Below are 20,000 nucleotides of genomic sequence, written 5' to 3'. Positions count from 1 at the left end.
CCCAGCTTTTTAATGTGGATTCTGGGTATTAAGTCCAGGTCCTCACGTTTGCAACTGAACTATTTCTCTGGACATAGTCTTCTTTTATTTGTTTAATTTATGTTTTTGAAAAGTTGGTTTCTCTTTTTCTTTTTCTCTCTTTTTTTTTTCTGAGAAAGGGTCTCTCTATGTAGCTCTGACTGTCCTTGAAATCACTATGTAGACTAGGCTGACCTGGAACTCACAAGAGATCTGCTTGTTTCTGCCTTCTGAATGCTGGGGGATTTTTTAAATTTGCAAACAATACATTGAACAGGCTCTCCTGTGGGACAGATTGGAATAGAATTTGCTATGTAGTCAAGGATCACCTTGAACTTCTGATCTTCTTGCCTCCACCTCCTGAATTCAGGGATACAGGCATGTGCCACCACACCCTGCTTGTTTGATGCTGGGTATCAAACCTAGAACTTCACACTTGCTAGGTAAGTATTCTACCAACTGAGCTACATCTCCGGCCCCCTCTCCCCCAACCTTTTTTTAAACAGGGTTTCCCTGTGTAAGGCAGGTTGCCTTGGAACTGGCTTTCCTCCTATTCTAGCTACATGTCTTACTTAGGGTTTTTTTTATTGCCGTGAAGAGGTAACATGACCACAGCAACTCTTTAAAAGGAATGAATTTAACTGGGGCTGGCTTACAATTCAGAGGTTTAGTCTATTATCATCATGATGGAAAGTATGGTGGTTTGCAGGCAGACACGGTGCTGGAGAAGGAGCTGAGAGTTCTATATCTAGATCCTGTTGTAGAATATTATTTTAAGGTGTGTTACTTTTGTTTATGTTGCATTTGTTTAACTCTGTGAAACTGTGTTACTGTGCCTGTCTAAAACACCTGATGGTCTAATAAAGAACTGAACGGCCAATAGCAAGGCAGGAGAAAGGATAGGTGGGGCTGGCAGGCAGAGAGAATACATAGAAGGAGAAATCTGGGAGAAGAAAAGATCAAGGAATGAGAAGGAAGGAGGAGGACATCAGGGGTTAGCCACCCAGCTACATAACCAGCAACGGAGTAATAAAGAACGGTATAGAGGAAAAGAAAAGAAAAAGCCCAGAGTCAAAAGACAGACAAGTTAATTTAAGAAAAGCTGGCAAGAAACAAGCCAAGCTAAGGCCAGGCATTCATAATTAAGAATAAGCCTCTCTGTGTGATTTTTTTGGGGAACTGGGTGGTAGGCCTTCCAAAAGAGTAAAAAACAACAGCAGGATCCAAAGGTAGCAGGAAGAGAGAGACACTGGGCTTAGCTTGAGCATTTGAAACCTCACAGCCCACCCCAGTGACACATTTCGTCCAACAAGCCCATACCAATTCCAATAAGGCCACACCTCATAATAGTACCATTCCCTATGAGCCTATGTGGGACATTTTCATTCAAACCAGCTCACAACCATCTGGAATTCCAGTTTCAGAGAATTCAATGCCCTCTGCTGGCTTTCTTGGACACTAGGCACACATGTGGTGCAGACATACAGGAAGGCAAAACACTCACAGAAAATTATTTCAGGCAAGCCTGGGCTAAAGAGTTAAATCCTGTCTAAAAAGAAAAGTATTTCTTAAAAAAAATCAAAATGACACATGTAGCTATTTTTAGAAGTCAAATTACACAAGGATTTAAAGACAGATCTCGTAACCTGCCTTTCCTGGAATTCCCAGTTCCTTGGACCCATTTCAGCCATTAGCGTCTGTGTCTCATAGTACTCACACTTGGCTTCCCCCCTGAGATTGCAGCCGAGTCAGCAAGTGGCCTACCCCAACATCATGTAGCTGTCAAAGTGCAGGGGCAGAAGCAGTATGCCTTCAGAATTCCTGAGCCTTTCCAAGCTTCAGAAGCACACAAAATCTTGCTGCTGCAGCTGGCTGTTTTTATCACTGGGTTTATACTTTCTCTTCTCCCCTTACTGCCATATATTGTGGGTTTGTAAGTGGAGATAAATGCATATGCTTAGCTTTATATTTAGGAGTAGAAAGATTGCCTGACATTAGTTTTCTAATAACAGTATTGCAAAATCAACCTCTCCTTTAAAAATGCAATTATGTGTATGTCTGTGTTAGTCATTCCTATGTGGGTGACTGAGGAGTCCAGCAGAGTGTGTTGGATTGCCTGGAACTAGACTTCTAAGTGGTTGTGAGCTGCCCAACTTGGGTGCTAGGAACCAAACTTGTGTTCTCTGGAAGAGCAGCAAGCGTTCTGAACTGCTGAGCCATCTCTTCAGCCCCCACCCTATTTTTTTAAACATGGTTTCTGGGATCTGAATTCAGATCCTTTCATCGCTCTTACCCAATGAATCATCTTTTTAGCCCCAACAAATTCACTTTGAAAATAGAATCCAGTGTGCATAGGGGAATCAAGGGGAACAAGGTGGGTGTTGGGCATGAATTTGAAGAGACATTGTATACATACATTTAATTACCAAAGGAAAAAAGTCTAAAACAAAAAGAAGTGCCATTCATTGTATGAAATGTTTTAGTGGCTTTGGGGATTGAACCCAGCACCTTGCACATGCTAGGCAAGTACCCTACTATTGACTTAGATCCTTGGCCTCAGAGGCCTCTTAAAATAGGCCATTTTATGTGTTGAATGGACCTTAGGAACCATGTAACCCAACCAATTCATTTGATTGATATAGGGGACACTAGTATCCTGTCCAAGGGTGTCTCTTGTCTTATCACTCAAGACTTTATTCAGCCCATGTTCTATCCTGGTTGCCCACAGAAATGATTTATGGAGTTTTAAAAATGTAGACCTTCAGGACTATAGATGGGGGACCAGTTTCTTTGGCACTTCTGCAGAGGGCCCTGGAAGCTAATAGTGCCTGACTCCCCTGGTGGTTTCTATTGTGCAGCCACCAAGCATGACTGCCTGCATCTAGACTCACTGGCTTATTCCTTATTTTGTTTTCTGAGACAGGGTCTCTACATAGCCCTGGCTGTCATGAAACTTACTATGTAGACCAGGTTGTCTCTGTCTCCTGAGGGCTGGGATTAAAGGCATGTGCCACCATACCTGACTTACATTTATTATTAAAATTAATTTGTATGCATGTGTGTGTATGCACATGTGTGCATGCATATACCACAGCATGTGTCTTGAGGGCAGAGGACAACTTGGAGTCAGTTCTCATTTTACCACCTGGGTCCCAGGGTTCAGACTTGGAGACAAGTGCCTTTATCCTCTGAGCCATCTCTCTAATCCCCACATAAACATACATTTGTTTGTTTTGGTTTTTGAGATAGTCTTATTAAATAGTTCTGGCTGGCCTGGAACTATGTACAGTAAGTAGGCTACCTTCAAACTTAGAGATCTGCTTGCCTCTGCCTCCAAGTGCTAGAATTAAAGGTGTGCCCTACCATGTCAGACTCAAGTTTTTAAAAACTATGATGGTTTGAAAGAAAATGACCCCCAAAGGGAGTGGCACTATTAGGAGGTATGGCCTTGATGGAAGAAGTGTGTCACTGTGGGAGTGGGCTTTGAGGTCTCTTTTGCTCAAGCTTCCTTCAGTATGACTATTAGTCAACTTCCGGTTGGCCTCGGAGTCAGGATGTAGGACTCAGCTCCAGCACCATGTCTGCCTGCTCCCCGCTATGATAATGGACTGAAACTCTGAAACTGTGAGCTCTCTCAATTAAATGTTTTTATTTATATGAGTTGCCATGGTCATGGTGTCTCTTCACAGCAATGAAAACATAAGTAAGACAAAAACTGAAAAACAAATTTGTTTAAAAAATAATCCTCAGGGTCTGGTGAGATGGCTCACTAGATGAAAGTGAGTGCTGTGCAGTTTGATCCCTGGAACCCACATAAAGATAGAAGGTGAGAACTAAGTCCTGAAAGTTATTCTCTGATCCCTATAAATATAGAATGGTACTTGTATATACAGTAATAATAAAACATTTTTAAAATCCTCAGGGCCTCACAAATGCTAGGCAAGACTCTACTGCTGAATTATGCCTCCAGTCCAGTAATATTTGGTCACAGAAAATCATCAGCTTATAATCATACATCTTAAATCAATGTGCATATAGATGTAATGGTTGCTTTGTCTCTGGAGGTGAGCTTTCCTAGTTTAATTTTCTAGTTTTTATTTTTATTTTTTAAATAATTTATTTAACTTTATTTTATGTGCATTGGTATAACAGTGTCAGATCTCCAGGAACTGGAGTTAGACAGTTGTGAGCTGTCATGTGGGTGCTGGGAATTGAACCCGGGTCTTCTGGAAGATTAGTCAGTGCTCTTAACCACTGAGCCATCTCTCCAGCCCTACTTTTTGGGTTTTTAAGATAAGGTTTCTCTGTGTAGCCATGGCTGTCCTAGATCTTGCTCTATGGACCAGGCTGGACTCTAACTCACAGAGAAATGCCTGCCTCTGCCTCCTGAGTTCTGGGATTAAAGGTATGTACCATCAAGGTCCAGTTTAACTTATCATTGGGGCAGGAGATAGATGAATATTGATTTTGCAGAGAGCTCAAGTTCAGCTTCCAGCACCCATGTCAGGCAGCTTACTGCCTTTTTTAACTCCAGCTGTAGGCAATCTGATATCTTCTTTGGCCTCCAGGAGTGCGCGCGCGCGCGCGCACACACACACACACACACTTAAATGATTGTGTGTATGCCTGTATGTGTATGGACATGTTCACCATGGTAAGAATGTGGAGGTCAGAGAACAACTCTTGGCAGTTGTCCACCACGTCCACCATTCTGTCCACCATGACTTCTGGTGGGCTCAGGCTTGCGTGGTAAGTGCTTTTATCCAACGAGCCAACTCATCTGCTTAAGTTCAAGTACTTGAAAGTTAACAACCGAGATTTCCCACTTCATAAGGGAATTTCCATTTGTTTCTATTTTGAAATTTTCAAGTTAGGGTTTCATGTAGCCCAGGCTGGCCTTGAGTTCACTGTAAAGTTATGGCTACTCTGAACCTGATTTTTCTGCTTCTACCTTCCATGTGCTGAGATTATAGGCATATACCACCATGCCCAGGCTCATTCTTCTTCCTTCTCTAACATCTTTGCTTCTTTTTGTTTATTCAACAGTAAGAATTTTTTTTTTCAAGACAGTTTTGTCTGTGTAGTTTTGGTGGCTGTCCTGGATCTCGTTCTGTAGCACAGGCTGGCCTTGAACTCAGAGATCTGCCTGGCTCTGCCTCCCGAGTGCTGGGATTAATGGCATGTGCCACCACCACCCAGCAACAGTAAGAATTTTAGTGTAAGCCAGGTATAATGGTGCATCTTTTCTCTCAGCATTTGGAAGGCAAAAGCAAGAAGATCTCTGTGAGTCTGATACTAGCCGGAGATACATCAAGAGACCTTGTCTTTTAAAAAACCCCAAACTTGGGATTGGGGATTTAGCTCAGTGGTTGAGCGCCTGCCTAGCAAGCAAGCGCAAGGCCCTGGGTTTGGTCCTCAGCTCTGGAAAAAAAAAACAAACTAAGCTGGTTATGGTGGTACATCTTTACTCCCAGCACTCAGGAAGCAAAGGCAAATAGTTCTCTGTGAGTTCAAAGCCAGCCTGATCTCTATAGTGATACTCTGTCTCAAAAAACCCACTATATACATGTGCATATATTAAGAATCAGGCATTATCATGCTTGCATTTGCTTACATATAGGATTCTTAGCTGCTCAACAATCATTTCAACATATTCCTTTTCTCTATCAAATTAACAAAATATCAGTCAGAGGCAGAAGCAGAGATATGATCACTTTAAGTTTGAGGCCAGCCTGATCTACAGTAAATTCCAGGCCAGGCAGAAGTACAGAAGACCCTACCTCCAACCATACTAAACCCCAAATGAACACTTTTTACTTTAGTAGAGTGGTTTTTGATGTTGTATGTGGAAATCCTTTCATATTGGGTCAATGGCTTCATAGAATACTCAAGTTTATTGCTAAAAGGAAGTGACATGATATGAGGTAGTCTGGTTCATTTTATCAGTGCATATCTCAAAAGATAAACATTGAGAGTAATGCTTATTACTCTCTTGGTTCTCTCACTGACCATCTACACCAGTGGACCATAGACTAGTTTTTATGGGTACAAGAATATAAACATGCACAATTTTCTTATAAAGAAATGTCTTGATTTTATTCCCCCTTATGAAATAAAGGCGCTGTGAAAATACAAAAGGTGAATGCTAGTTAGTTTTCTAACATTAAATCACCTTGCTCTTAAAATGATCACATTCTATGAACAGATGCCTGCTGGCATAGCAGAATACAAGAAGGATTAATTAGCAAGTTCTAGAAGTTATACTCCAAGGAAGATCATTCTATAAAGGCTAATCATTTAATTAAGACATTTATACACAGTGACCATTACCATGAGAACAAACCTTAAGGTAAATAGTCTTCTTAAAGGTTATTAATACAAAAAGGACTGAAGGTCCCAGTTCCTACAAAAAGCCTGGTGTTGAATTTGTAGTATACATAACAAAACAGAATGAAAAGGTTCTAGGGGAAAGTAAAACTTTTTAAAAACAAATCTACCTTGCTTTTTTAGCTGGAGTTGGAACCCAGGGCATTGTGAATGACAGGCAAGTATTATTAGATTTTTTTTTATTCTAGCCCCACATTGGGTGCCACAATGTTGTTTGTTTTTGCTCTTTGACTCTTTTGGGGGGCGCACCACCCAGCTCCCAAATAAATCACACAGAGGCTTATTCTTAATTGTAAATGCCCAGCCTTAGCTAAGCTTGTTTCTAGCCAGCTTTTCTCAAATTATCCTGTCTACCTTTTGCCTCAGGGCTTTTATCTTTCTCTATTCCTGTATACCTTTTCTTTCCTTCTTACTGCATGTCTGGCTGTTACGTCCTCCTCCTTTCTCTCTTGTTCTCTGATCTTTCTTCTTGCTCCTCCCATATTTCTCCTTTTATTTATTCTCTCTGCCTGCCAGCCCTGCCTATCCTTTCTCTTGTCTTTCTATTGGTTGTACAGTTCTTTATTAGACCATCAGATGTTTCAGACAGGCAAAGTAACACAGCTTCACAGAGCAAAACAAATGCAACATAAAAGAATTCAGCACATCTTTGAATCATTAAACAAATATTCCAGAGCATAAACAAATGTAACACACCTTTACATATAGAAAAGTATATATTCTACAACAGGCAAGTGCCCACCACATCCCTAATCCTGCACAGTGTTTCTTAACATCAAATTGGGTGATGTTTATGTCATTCAAGTGAACTTAATTATCTCAGCTTTTGGCTTTCAGACAGAATTTTAGAAAATATCTGGCAAGAAAATAGTTTTGAAAGTGCTTTCTCTTGTGTTCTTTGGTATAATTTGGTCATTCTGATAGTAATTAAGCCATTAAGTAAGTACTTTAACCATGTAACAACAAAAAGGCAATGAGTATATATGCTTAGAAAATCATGGCTAAAGAAAAATTATGTTGCCAACCTTGTGGAAATCAAACTCTAGTATTTTACTTGTGTTTCTGTGGCATAGCTAGCTCTGCTGCCTATAACAACACTGCTAATTTGATTTATATGAAATGTTACATACAATATCCTGTTATTTTTGATTATTACAACAGCTGTTCTGCATACTTTAGAAGAGGCAAGTTTTAGCTTGAAAAAGAATAATTTCAAACTGCATAAATTTAATTATTTATTTTTTTGTGCCTTCTGATTCAGCGAGCATCGACATGTAATGTCAGCACAATGTTAAGAATTGGTTTGGGACTAATTTTCCTCCTGCAGCATCTTTTCAATTTCTTTATCCCAGTTTTCATCTCGCTTCTCAGACTCTGCCACCACTTCATACTCCTGAAGTTCCTGTTGTAGTTCCTTTTCCCAATCGGCAGAATCTTCTACAGAAAACAGGGAGAAGCAAAGAAAGGTGCTCTTTGAACTCGTAATACTTGTGGTAACAATTCACTCAACTGTAATACTTGACACAAGGCCTAGCCATATTTTTTCTTTGTAGTTCCAGGCATGGGAACCTAGGACCTCAAGCTACATTTCCAGCCCCCATTTCCTCCTCATTTTAAAATGTGTGTGTGTGTGTGTGTGTGTGTGTGTGCGTGCGTGTGTGTGTGTGTGTGTGTGTGTGTGTGTAAGCACAGGTATACAAGTGTCGCAAGGTTATGTGTGGAGGTCAGAGGATATTTTCCAGGATTTGGTTCTCTCTTCCTACTATGTGGATCCTAAGAATCTAACTCAGGTCATCAGGCTTGGCAGTGAGCATGGTTACCTCCTGAGCCATCTCTGGCCCTTGTCTTTGAGACAGAGCATCGTGTATCCCAGGCTGGCTTCCAATGCAATACTGGCTGAGGATGATCCTGAATTTCTAATCCTCCTGCTTCTACTACCTTAGTGTTGAGATTACAGGTGTGGCCACCATGCCCAGTTTTATCATGTGCCTGGTATTGAACCCAGCACCTTGAATCCAGTATGCAGAAACTAAGGCAGATATTGCAGAGTGTTATAAAAATAAAACAAAACATGGCTGTTTAAAAAGGAAGGTGAGACAGCATGGTGGGATACCTGTAATCCCAGTACTCAGGAGGTGGAGAGGCAGGAGGTCAAGTCCAATAGGCCATACAGGTGCTCAGTAAGCATTCTACCAACCGAGCCACACTAAAGCCGTTTTGTATTTTGGGGGTAGGGTCTTCGATGTAATTCAGACTAACCTGGCACTTTGTATGTAGCCTAGGCAATCCTTTCCCTACCTCCCAAGTGCTGAGATTACACATGTGCACTGCCACATCTGCTCTATATTGATATTATTATCCTTATAATAATCCTTAGACAAGATCTCACTACTATCCATACCTTAGGGATGTGTGGAAACAGAGACTTAAGAGAGATTATGCAACTTGCTCAAAACAGGGCTCTTGACAGAGACAAACCCAGAGACTCCATAGCCTGTGCTTAACTACTATACCAGCAAAGATCCAGTCTCTCCAGATAGTGGCAATGGACACCAGCATCCAAAGCCAGGTGACCTCTCCCAGAAGCCTGGTCTCTGTGGAACTTACCTAGAGTTCTCCTCAGTCCTCTACACTAAGACTTAGAGCTGAACCCTTCCCCTCATACACTCATTTACCTGTGTGTCTGTGCGCACACTTATTAAAAGTGTGTGGAAGATAAGGCAGATACTGTAGATGGTTCGAAAAAAATGAGTAAACAAAATATGGCTATTAAAAAGGGTGAGGCAGCATGGTGGGTTACCTGTAATCCCAGCACACAGTGAGGTGGAGAGACAAGAGGTCAAGGCCAGCAGGCTGCACAGTGAGACTGAAACCAATCTGGGCTACATGACAACCTGTCTCAAACAACACAAAGCTAGGGTTGGGGAGAAGTGAGGCATAGCAAACCTGCCTAGTATATGCAAAGCCCTGGGTTCAATGCCCACCACTGTACAAAATGTAAAGCTACAATTCATTTTCAGGTTGTTTTTGAGACAGGATATCACTATAATGCTCTGGCTGGCCTAGAACTAACCATATAACTCAGGATGGCTTCAAATTCATATCAGCTCTGCCTTACCTTTCTAAGTGCTAGGATTAGAGAGGTGTACACTACCACGCCTAGTTTGTTGACTGGCTTTATTATTTTTCTGAGACAGGGTCTCATGTGGTCAAGAGTTCAAACTTCTGCTCTTTCTGTCTCTACCTCCTGAATACTGGGATTACAAGTGTGCACCACCATGTATGGTTCTGTATGGTGCTGGGGACTGAACTCAGGGCCTCATGCAGGCTAGGTAAGCACTCTACCAACTGAGTTACATCCCCAGCCTCTATCTACCGACTTTAAAATGAGATTGGAATTAGGAAAAAAGAACAAAGCCACTGTATGTGTGTTACCTTCTAGTGCAATTGTTTCCACTTGCTTTTTATCAAGTACAAGCTGTTCCATTTCTTTTCTTAAATCCTCCTGATTTAAGTTGCAGGCATCGAAGGCATCACTGACAAACTCAGAAACGCCCGGGCTGGTAGAGATTTCCTCCTCATCCTGAAATGCAACCAAAGAGCTCTTGGAATGGCTTCTAAGTGACACCTATGTCTCATAATTTAACACAGCCTCATTTTTTGTTCTTCTCTGCTAGCTGCAAGACAATGCTTCTGCTCTCCAACCTTCTAACTGGCAGTTGCTTGGTAACAGAGTGAGTTACCACCTGAGGCTATTATTCTCCCTCACTGTTTAGATCACTCAAACCATTCTCTCTGATTCCTGATGAGCACATCTAGAATTATTTATGCCAGGAAATCACCTCAGCTCTCAGCTATAGGCCCTTGACTATTCAAGTGCTGGACTCCTCATCTTACAGACATAAGACTGACACTCTCAAGCAGTTTTAAATGGTATCAGAGATAGTTAACCCAGTAACTTCATTTTCAGACATCATTTACTAGGTATAATGTAAAACTGTATTACCTCTTGAGTTTTAAGCTGAGATTTGATTACGACAGGTGGTGTTTTGGGCCGTACTGCCTCTATGAAGTGAGAATAAAAGAGACAATAATTGCTTGATTTACTTCTGAATGCATAACATAAGAACAGCTAAAATATCCACAGATATGCTATTAAATCATTTTCAGAAATGAGCTTTTATGGTATATTTTTAGCTCTCTTGAAGTTATGATATGACATAACCAGGCACAACCATGTCAACCTCCTACTTTGAGTGTCCTTTTGTTTTATCTATTTAGACATAGGATCTCATTATGTAGCCTTGACTTCCTTGGAACTCACAGAGATCCACATGCCTCTGTCTCTTGAGTGCTGGGATTAAATATGTGCATCACCACGCCAGGCAGGCATGCCATTTTAAATCCACAACCATATTCAATATCCTTATATGGAATTTCCATTAAGAATTATCTTTGGACTTCAGTGTAAGCAAAATTGATTCTCTGTTTTCTTTTAGGATACTAAGAATGAAGCTATTTATCAAGCTTCCTTGAAGCTGTTATCAACCTGGTTAGAAAGCACAAAGGAAAATATAATGCCTCATCTTAGCATTCTGCTGGTTATCCTATAAAGATTTAATTGTCTGTGTGTGGCTGAGTGTGGGTATGTGTACCTGCATGTGGTGTCTTTAGAGGCCAAAAGAGGGTGTTGAATCCCCTGGTGCTGGAGTTACAGGCAATGTGAGCTGACTAATGTGGGTGTTGGGGACTGAACTTGAATCCTCTGTAAGAGCAACACTCACTCTTAACTGCTGAGCCATCTCTCCACCCCTTTTGCTCTTTATCGTATTAACCATGCTGACAGTCTTTATTGAATTACTTTTAAGTCCATTCTGTTAAACAGGCAGTCTTTGGGAAAATGGATTTCTTTTTTTTTCTTTTTCAACAGTGCTGGGTATTGAACATATTATTATCTGCACATATGCTAGGTAAGTGCTCTACCACTGAGCTATATTCCCAGCCCAGCACTACCCAATAACATTAATTTAAGGAAGCCAGGAATGGTAGCCCACGCCTGTAATCTTAGCATTTCAGGGGCAGAGAAGGAGGATGGCTTAGGAGTTCAACACTAGCTGGGGTTACACAGTGAAACCCTGTCTCAAAAAGCTACCCTCTAAAAACAAACAAACAAACAGACAAAAAACCCAACCATAATTTAAGGATATGCTAAAGAACGAAAGTTCACTGGGATTCATACCTATATGCAACTTGACTTTGAGTAGTTTCAGAGCCTCTTCTAGTAGTCTGTACAACCTGTGTCTTATGACATACTTAGCTAAAATTCCACAAACTAAATTGCCCCACTTATCAGATGATTCTATTGGTAATTAGAACATATCTATAAACACAGCAGGCACGCATGAAAAAAATAGGACTCTGGATATAGCTCAGTAGAGTTCCTGCTTAGTATGTGCAAGGCACTGGGATCCATTCTAGTGCCATAAAATAAATATATAAAATATTATACAATATATATTTTAATAGTTATTTTTATTTATTTTGTTTTTTTGAGACAAGGTCTTACTATATATCCCAGGCTAGTCTGGAATTCTCTGTGTAGACCAAGATGGCCTCCAACTCAGAGATCTGACTGCCTCTGCCTTCAGGGTGCTGGGATTAAAGGTGCCTGCAACCACGCCCAGCTTTATTTTTATTTATGTCTGAGTACCCATGGAGGTCAGAAAAGGCTGTCAGATCCCCTGCAACTGGAGGTACAAGGGACTGTAAGCCATTCATGTGGGTGCTGGGAACCGAATCTGGGTCCTTTGGAAGAGCAGGAAGTGCTCTTAATTGCCAAGTCAACTCTTCAACCCTATATTAATATCATAGTTCATCAAATAGTTGCTTATATTATAAAACTTGTTCCCTAGCAAACAGGGGTAATACATCACAGGAGGAAAGTGCCAAATGTTTAATAGATTAGCTCAGAGCTAGATACTTGTTATTGGACTAGAATAAGAACTACTGTACTCTAACAACCGTAAGTCCTAAGGAAATTGGGATAAATAGAAGTCTGAGAAACATCTGGCTTTGGTAGCACATGCCTGTAACCCTAGCACTTGAGATGTGTAGGCAGGAGGATCAGGAGCTCAAGGCCAGCCTGGACTACATGAGATCCCTCAAACAAAGCAAAGCCCAAAGGGGCAAGAAAAGAGAAGTAGAGAAGAAGATTGCTGTTCAAGAGTAATAAAAAGCAAAAAGAAGCCTGTTGGTGGTAGTGTACACCTTTAGTCCCAGCACTTGGTATGCAGTGGCAGTTGGTTCTCTGAGTTCAAGGCCTGCCTGGTCTACAGAGCAAGTTCCAGAATAGCCAGGGCTATGCAGAGAAAGCCTGTCTTGAAAAAACAAACAAAAAAGAACCAAGAATAAGATAGCAAAAGAACATTTGGGGAAGACACATGTAAGCTGGGTCAGGAAGGGCAGCAAAGAAAATTTCCTTTAAAAAGAAAAGAATTTTTCTGTACAGAGATGTCAACATTTTTGATGCATACAAGATGACAAGCTCATTAGCATCTCTAAGCAGGAATATTTTACATTAATTCTTTTCTTCCAGAATGATCTTTTCCCCGGAATGTACCTGTCAGTGGCATATCATCTTCTCTGTTGCTTTTCTCTTCCTTTCCAGTGGCTTGCTGCTGGGCAGCCAGTGCTGTGAGTTGGGCCGACTGCTTAATCAGGGAGATGCGGTAGAAGTAGTTCCTCCAGAATACTTCTTCCTTTACACTTTGATAGACAGTGACATGTGGGAGGCACACAGGTTAGTACAGCAAAGCCTACAATGGACCATTATTTACTTGGCTCTGGGGAGGTAGGGTTTCCTGCGTGCCAGGCAAGCCAGCATTCTACTACCAAGCTAACGCTCCAGCCCGAGTGCTTTCCATCCTTGTGAAGGCCAAAGGAAATGGTCATTTGCTTTACAAACGAAAGCTAATAACAGGGTAAGATGAACTATATATATTCTCCACAGCAGCAAGAGATGAGTTATATAATGCTCATGAACTATCAGTATTTCCTGGTGCTTTTATTTATTTATTTTGCTTTGTTTTTTCGAGACAGGGTTTCTCTGTGTAGCTTTGGAGCCTATCCTGGAACTCGCTCTGTAGACCAGGCTGGCCTCAAACTCACAGAGATCCACCTGGCTCTGCCTCCGAGTGTTGGGATTAAAGGCGTGTGCCACTGCCGCCTGGCTTGTTTTTATTTATCTTACTAATTTTATTCTATGTGTACAGGTGTTTTGCCTGCACGATATACTGTGCAAGGCCCATGGAGGCCAAAAGAGGGCATTGGATCCCCCTGGAAGTAGAGTTACAGACTGTTGTGAGCTACCATGTAGATGCTAGAAATTGAATCTGGGTTGTCTGGAAGAGCAGACAGTGTTCTTGACTGCTGAGCCATCTCTCTAGTCCCTTTTTAAAAATTACGTTTATATGTGCATGCATGCAGGATCCATAGGACAACTTTCAGGAGTTCTCTTTTTCTGCCATGTGGGGCTCGAACTCATGTGGTTTGGAAGCAAGTGCCTTTACCTGCTGAGCTATTTCAGTGGCCCCCTATTTCCTAGTATTTTATTACATAGATTTGATCCTTGACAGAAGGAAACAAGGCATGAATGTGTGGCAGTGTGACTAACCAGGGGGACTATGAGTCCTTTCCTGTTTTTTAAAGGATTATACGCTTTTAGGAAGTGGGAAGAAACCACTGTGGATGTTGTTCTTTTTTGTTTTCTACTTTTCATGTGTTTGTATGTGTGGGTATATATGTCTGAATGTGTGTGAGCCCATATATACACGTGTATGTGGAAGATCAATCTTGAATATGGGAAACCATCTTCAACTGTTCTTCTACTTTATTAAGTACTGAGGTGTAGGATCTCTCAATCAAACCCTGAGCTCACTGATACAGCCAGTCTAGATATGGATAGTCTGGCTGGTCAGCTGGATCCAGGATCCTGTGTCTTCTTTTCAAGGCTGGGCCACACCCACCTGGCATCTATGTGGAATCTGAGCATTTGAATTCCAGTCCTCATGCTTGCCAGGCAAGAGTTTAACTGATGAGCCATCTCCCCAGCCCTTGCTTGTTTTTTTAAGATTGAGTCCCATGTATCACAGACTGGCCTCAAACTCATTACATAGCTAAGGCTGACCTTAAACTCCTGATCCTCCTGCCTCCATCACTCAAGTGCTACAATTTCAGGTATTTGATACCACACCTGGCTTGATGTTATTCCTTAGGAAATACACCAGCTGGCAGCTTGCTAAAGTAGCTAGAAACTAGTAGAAACAGAATGAGAGATGGTAATAACAGCTTTGGGTGTTGGGCAGAATTGGGGATAGAGCCCAGGGCTTTGTAAAAACTGGGCAAGCACTCTACTACCAAATTACACCCACAACCACCCGGGAGATGGTTGATAAAGACAAGTTCTATTCAACCTGAGAACTGACAGTGGTCCTTGAACTTGTTGCATATTGGGCTTGCCTGGCTTAAGGCACTGGTGCCAAGTGGAGTATGGTGGGTACACACAATAGGTCTAGAAAGGGCAGTAAGAACCAAGCAGAAAGAGAGTGGTGTCTGAGTGCGGGATGTAGGGAATCAGAAATGAGAGCTTAGTGACATGCAGGGGATTGAAAAAATAAACATTAAAGGTCACAGAACCAGGCTTCTCCCTGCCTGAGCAGGGAGTTACAAACACAGCAGAAGAAAATGAGTGTGATCTTTAGTGGGAGGTATCCCTGTGAATACAGGGTTCATTCCACGGAGACACAGATGAGCGTGTGTATACCTCCTAGCTGCATCCTCTCCTGGTGAGGAGTAACACCCCAATGGTGCTCAGTTCTTGCTTTCTATATGTCATGTTCTGAAAACCATCATTACATTTAATTAATATATGCTAATAAAGAAGAATAAAATTTCATTTTTTCACTAAAAGGTGCCAGCACTTTCTGAATAAATGGTGGATCCCAGGGTTAGAGAAAGGTAAAAATGAGCTTGGAGCTTGGTGTGGTGGCAAATGCCTTTAATCCCAGCACTCAGGAGGTGGAGACAGGTGATCTCTGAGTCTGAGGCTAGCCTGGTCTATGTAGAGAGTTTCAGGACAACCAGGGATACAGGATACATAGTGTGACCCTATCTCAAACAAAACCATCACCAAAAGATACAGATTAAGTTTTGCTGGGCTCCCACCTGTCAAAGTGATAATGATTTGAGCATCAAAATAACAACATATTACAACCCACTGCATCAAATGCATGAGACTATATGGATATAAATACAAGAATATATGGAAAATTTGATGATGAATAGAATGAAGTTTCAAAGTTTCATCAGGTAAAGATACTTGTCATATAAACCTGGTGACCTGAATTTGATTCCCAGAACCCATGTAAAGGTGGAAGGAGAGAACTAACTCCATAAAATTATTCTCTAACCTCAAAACTGAAGCCAAGACACTTGTACTCATATATACACACTGGGCATACACATGCGCGCGCACACACAATAAATGAATTACAAATGGTCTTTGTATTGCATTCAAATCTAACTTTTCATTGTTTCAAAGTAATTTTTAAAAACTGATGACCGTTTTCTCAAATTATCATCTCTAGTTTGGAAGACAAACCTAAACCAAATCAAGGGTGCACATTTGGCGATGGAGCTCACTTGGCAGTGCTTGCTTAGCCTGGCAGGCACAAAGCCCTGGGTTCTAACCCCAGCACCATATAAGCCGGACATGGTGGCCTAAGTCTGTAATCCCAGAACTTCAGGGTGGAGGCAGCGGAATCAGAAGTTCAAGGTCATCTTCCATTATATATAGCATTCCAGGCCAGCATGGAATACATGAGAACCTGTTGCCAACCAACCACATAAAAACAAAAACAAGCCATCATAAACAAATATGGAGCTTCTAAGACTTTTCTTCTCTGAGTGTCCTTCTGATCATCTTGGATACTCTTTCTGAACCAACGGTCACTATCTAGGGACACTTTAGAAATTGAAGGACTGGCCTTATATTTCGAAATGTCCATTAGTATGTCAGCACTTCCTTACAGCAGCCTGAACCCAGCCAGTACCCTGCTGCTGCGTCACAGATATACTTTGAAGCCCTCTGTTAGCAGGGGAGAAACTATCAGTCTTTTCCAGCCACAGGCTGACATATGCCCAGTGTTCTCATAGGGTGTCCACAGGCTTCTAATGCCTCAGATGCAACACAAAAGCAAAATAGATTCGTGTTTGGGAGCTACAGCTGTGCCCAGTAGGTTTATCAGAGGACCTTTTGGAATCTTTACAATGCTATCTGGAGTGTGATTCTTTCCCCACAGGGTGATGCACAAGTTTTCTGCAACGTGCCTGCCTCTTACATCAAGAGGGAGGGAGTCTGGCAAAGAAAGAAATCCAAATAGTTGTTTTTGTTCATCAACAGAGCAAACAGAGCCCATGAGTCACCACAGAGACATTAGTACACCCAAGGTTCATTCATGTGAGATGTTTCACAGAGTTCAGAAATAAAAGGCCTTGAAGATACTTAGGCAGCCCACTTCCTCACAACTTTTTTCCTTCGAGACAGTTTCACTTAGCCTGTAACACAAGCTTTGCCTGGAACTTACTATATAGCCTAGACTGGCCTCAAACTAGTAGCAGTCTTCTTGTCTCAGCCTCATAAACGCTCAGATTATAGGTATGTGTTAGCACACTTAGCTCCAATTTCACTTTTGCCTGGCTCTGATGTTTTGACTTAAGAGCCTGGGACTTACAAGGTAAACAGGCCCAATTAGTTCTCCCAAGTCTCAGTTTCTTTCCACAATGTAGCCCCAAGGACTTAACTCAGGTCCTCAATCTTGGCAGCAAGTGCCTTTACCCACTGAACCATCTCACCAGCTCAAGCTAGATTTTTTTAAAATTATTTTATTTGAGCCAGGTGGTGGTGGTACACACCTTTAATCCCAGAACTGGAGAGGCAGAGGCAGGCGAATCTCTGAGTTTGAGGCCAGCCTGGTCTATACAGTTCCAGGACAGCCAGAGCTACACAGAGAAACCCTGTCTCAAAAAAAATTTTATTGAATGGGTACTTTGCCTGCATGTATGTTTGTGTAGCATGTATATGTCTGTGCCCACAGAAGCCAGAAGGCATGAAATCCCCTGGAATTAGAGTTACAGATGGTTCTAAGTCACCATGTGGGTACAGGGAATCAAACCTGGGTCCCCTGGAAGCACAGTCAGTGCTCTTAACCACTGAGTTATCTTTCTAGTCTCCAAAGCTAGACTTTTTATAGGGCTGGTCTCCAACTCTCTATCTTCAGCCTCCTGAGTATTAGGATGATAGGGGTGCCACACCGTGCTCAGTTAGAAATACTTCTTGTGACCATCCTTTAAAAAAATAAGTCAATTCCTAGGGTTTTGTGAGCACATGCAGTAGAGGAGTAGATGGTACGTTTCTTTATATCCTCAACTATAAATAGCTATTTTAGCTACAGTCTAAAGATAAAATTTGTAATGTGATTTTAGCTATATTATATATACTTTTCTTTTGGAAGAGAGATGTAAAACTGCAGAAATTGATCTTAGCACTTAGATTGTGGAGTAAGTTGGAGGAAGGAGGATCAAAAGTTCGAGTCATCCTTGACTGGTTCCATAGCAAGATTGAAGGCAGCCTGGTATATAGAAAAACAAGTCTGAAAAAAAAAGGATGGTTGTGATGACTCATGCCTCCAATCCCAGCACCTAGCACATGGGAAGATGAAGCAGGAGGGTCCCTGAAAGATTGAGGCTGGCTAGCCTGGTCGATCACACAGTCTCAGGCCAGCCAGGATAACTTGGTAAGACTGTCTCGAGTGGTATGTGCTTGTAAACCCAGCTTGTGGGAGGTGAAGGAAGGAGATCAGGCATTCATGGTCATCTTCAGCTACATATGGTGTCTGAGGCCAATCTGGGTTATATGAAAGCCTGTCTCAAAAACATTAACAAAACAAAGCTAAACAACAATAAAAAGGAATTTGCCACCAGTATTTTGATAGTTATGGAAAGAAGAGTTTTACTATAGAAGAAAACACAAAGAAAAGGTTCTATATAACTGTCTTCCCAAGACTAGAAGAACTTTGCCAAAGTAGTATTCTCATATAGACAAAAGACTTGAGCTGTCATATGGTCCCAAGGACCACGAAATGCTTGTCAAAATCCCTATGTGGTCAGCTAGACATTGTATAATGAACATGAGCTCACGTATAGTCCCTCTGAAAACACACTAGAAATGACAGAAGAGGAACTGCATAGATAAATCCTATAGACAGTGGAAGCTGAAAAGTCAACAGGCAAACAACAATGTACTGTGTGGAGTTGTTGGGTGGCCAGCAAGAAGCAGGCCTGCAGACAGGTGCCTGTGAGGAGTGGAGAGATGGCTCTATTCTCTCCCAGCTTGCCCTGCCCTTCCCATGAGATAGATCCATGGGGTACAGGCTCGCCTGGTACAATTGAGACTGGGGCTGTGATGCCATACTAAAGCCACAGGGCACAGCCTGCACACGGGTCGGTGTCAGGCCAGGCCCTTCTTGTCTTGCCTGCAGCTGGCCAGGAGGTTGAAGAGTCCTCTAGCAGGGAAGCTACCTACTTACAGCTAGTTAAGTCTCTTCAGCCATAGAAGCCCATCAGTAGAGTGTCATTACTGCAAAAGACAAGGGAGGGGAGCCTGCAACCAGAAGGCAGAGTCCCAAAAAGTTTCTGAGGAAAAGTGCACAGAAAGACATTTTGAGAGAACTATAAATTGTACCCTTCTGGGAATAGGAAGATTTTGCAACTATGAAACAAGAATAAGAGCATTCTAAAAAGAGGACTCTCATAAAGTAAGGAAAAATGCCAGCTTTATTTGTTTGTTTTGATATTACGTTTTTGGACAGGGTCTCACTCTATAGCTTAGGCTGGCCTGGAACTCACTATATAAGCCAGACTGTCCTCAAACTCCTGAGTACTGTGATAACAAGTCACAATGCCCGCCTTTATTTTGTTTAGAAACAGGGTTTTCCACTTATGATCCAGGCTGGCTCTCACCATCCTCCTGCCTCTGCCTCCCAAGTGCTAGGATTATAGTCCTGAGCCAAGCCCTGTTTGGAAATCTGACTTCAAAAAATATGAACAAAATAAAGAGCAGTGACAATCATAATCATCATAATAAAAACCAGGCCTGGTAGCTCAGGCCTGTAAACCTAGTTACTTGAGAGCCTGAAGCAGGAGGATTGAAATTTCAAGGCCTGCTGAGGATATAGAGTGACTTCAAGACCAGCTAGTAAGACCCTGTGTTAAAAAGTCAAAAAGAGGTCTGGGGATGTATTTCAGTGTTTAAACATTGCCTGGTGTGAGCCAGGTCCTAAATTCAGTTTCCAGTACTGCAAACACAACAACAAAAACCCTGCATGAGAGTCAGAGGTAGACAAAGCCGCAGGGACACTGCAGAAGGGAAGGCCGCCCTCTGCTGGCAGGCTGATGGCAAAGCATCACGGACTACTGCTTGTGTTCAAGCTTAAAGGGTAACTGGGATTTTATGAGTAGGGAAGGGCCTTTCTTTGGTG

General features: G+C 41.9%; 1 protein-coding gene across 2 annotated transcripts in view; it reads right to left on the bottom strand.

Annotated features, from left to right (window-relative positions):
* Positions 1–7,627: 7,627 nt before the first annotated feature.
* Syap1 (synapse associated protein 1) overlaps positions 7,628–20,000 on the bottom strand; it is a 31,980-nt gene continuing 19,607 nt past the window's right edge. The window contains exons 6-9 of one of the 2 annotated variants that reach the window (XM_028887764.2): positions 13,025–13,170; positions 10,412–10,470; positions 9,841–9,988; positions 7,628–7,842 (exon numbers count right to left, since the gene is read on the bottom strand). In XM_028887764.2, coding sequence (XP_028743597.1) covers positions 7,715–7,842; positions 9,841–9,988; positions 10,412–10,470; positions 13,025–13,170 — 481 coding nt within the window. In that variant the 3' untranslated portion in view covers positions 7,628–7,714. The remainder of the gene's footprint in view (positions 7,843–9,840; positions 9,989–10,411; positions 10,471–13,024; positions 13,171–20,000) is intronic. The other variant, XM_037198836.1, reaches the window with a different exon arrangement.

Source organism: Peromyscus leucopus, chromosome X (assembly GCF_004664715.2).
Source record: "Peromyscus leucopus breed LL Stock chromosome X, UCI_PerLeu_2.1, whole genome shotgun sequence".
NCBI classification, from domain to species: Eukaryota; Metazoa; Chordata; class Mammalia; order Rodentia; family Cricetidae; genus Peromyscus; species Peromyscus leucopus.
This window is presented reverse-complemented; position numbering and strand designations above follow the sequence as displayed.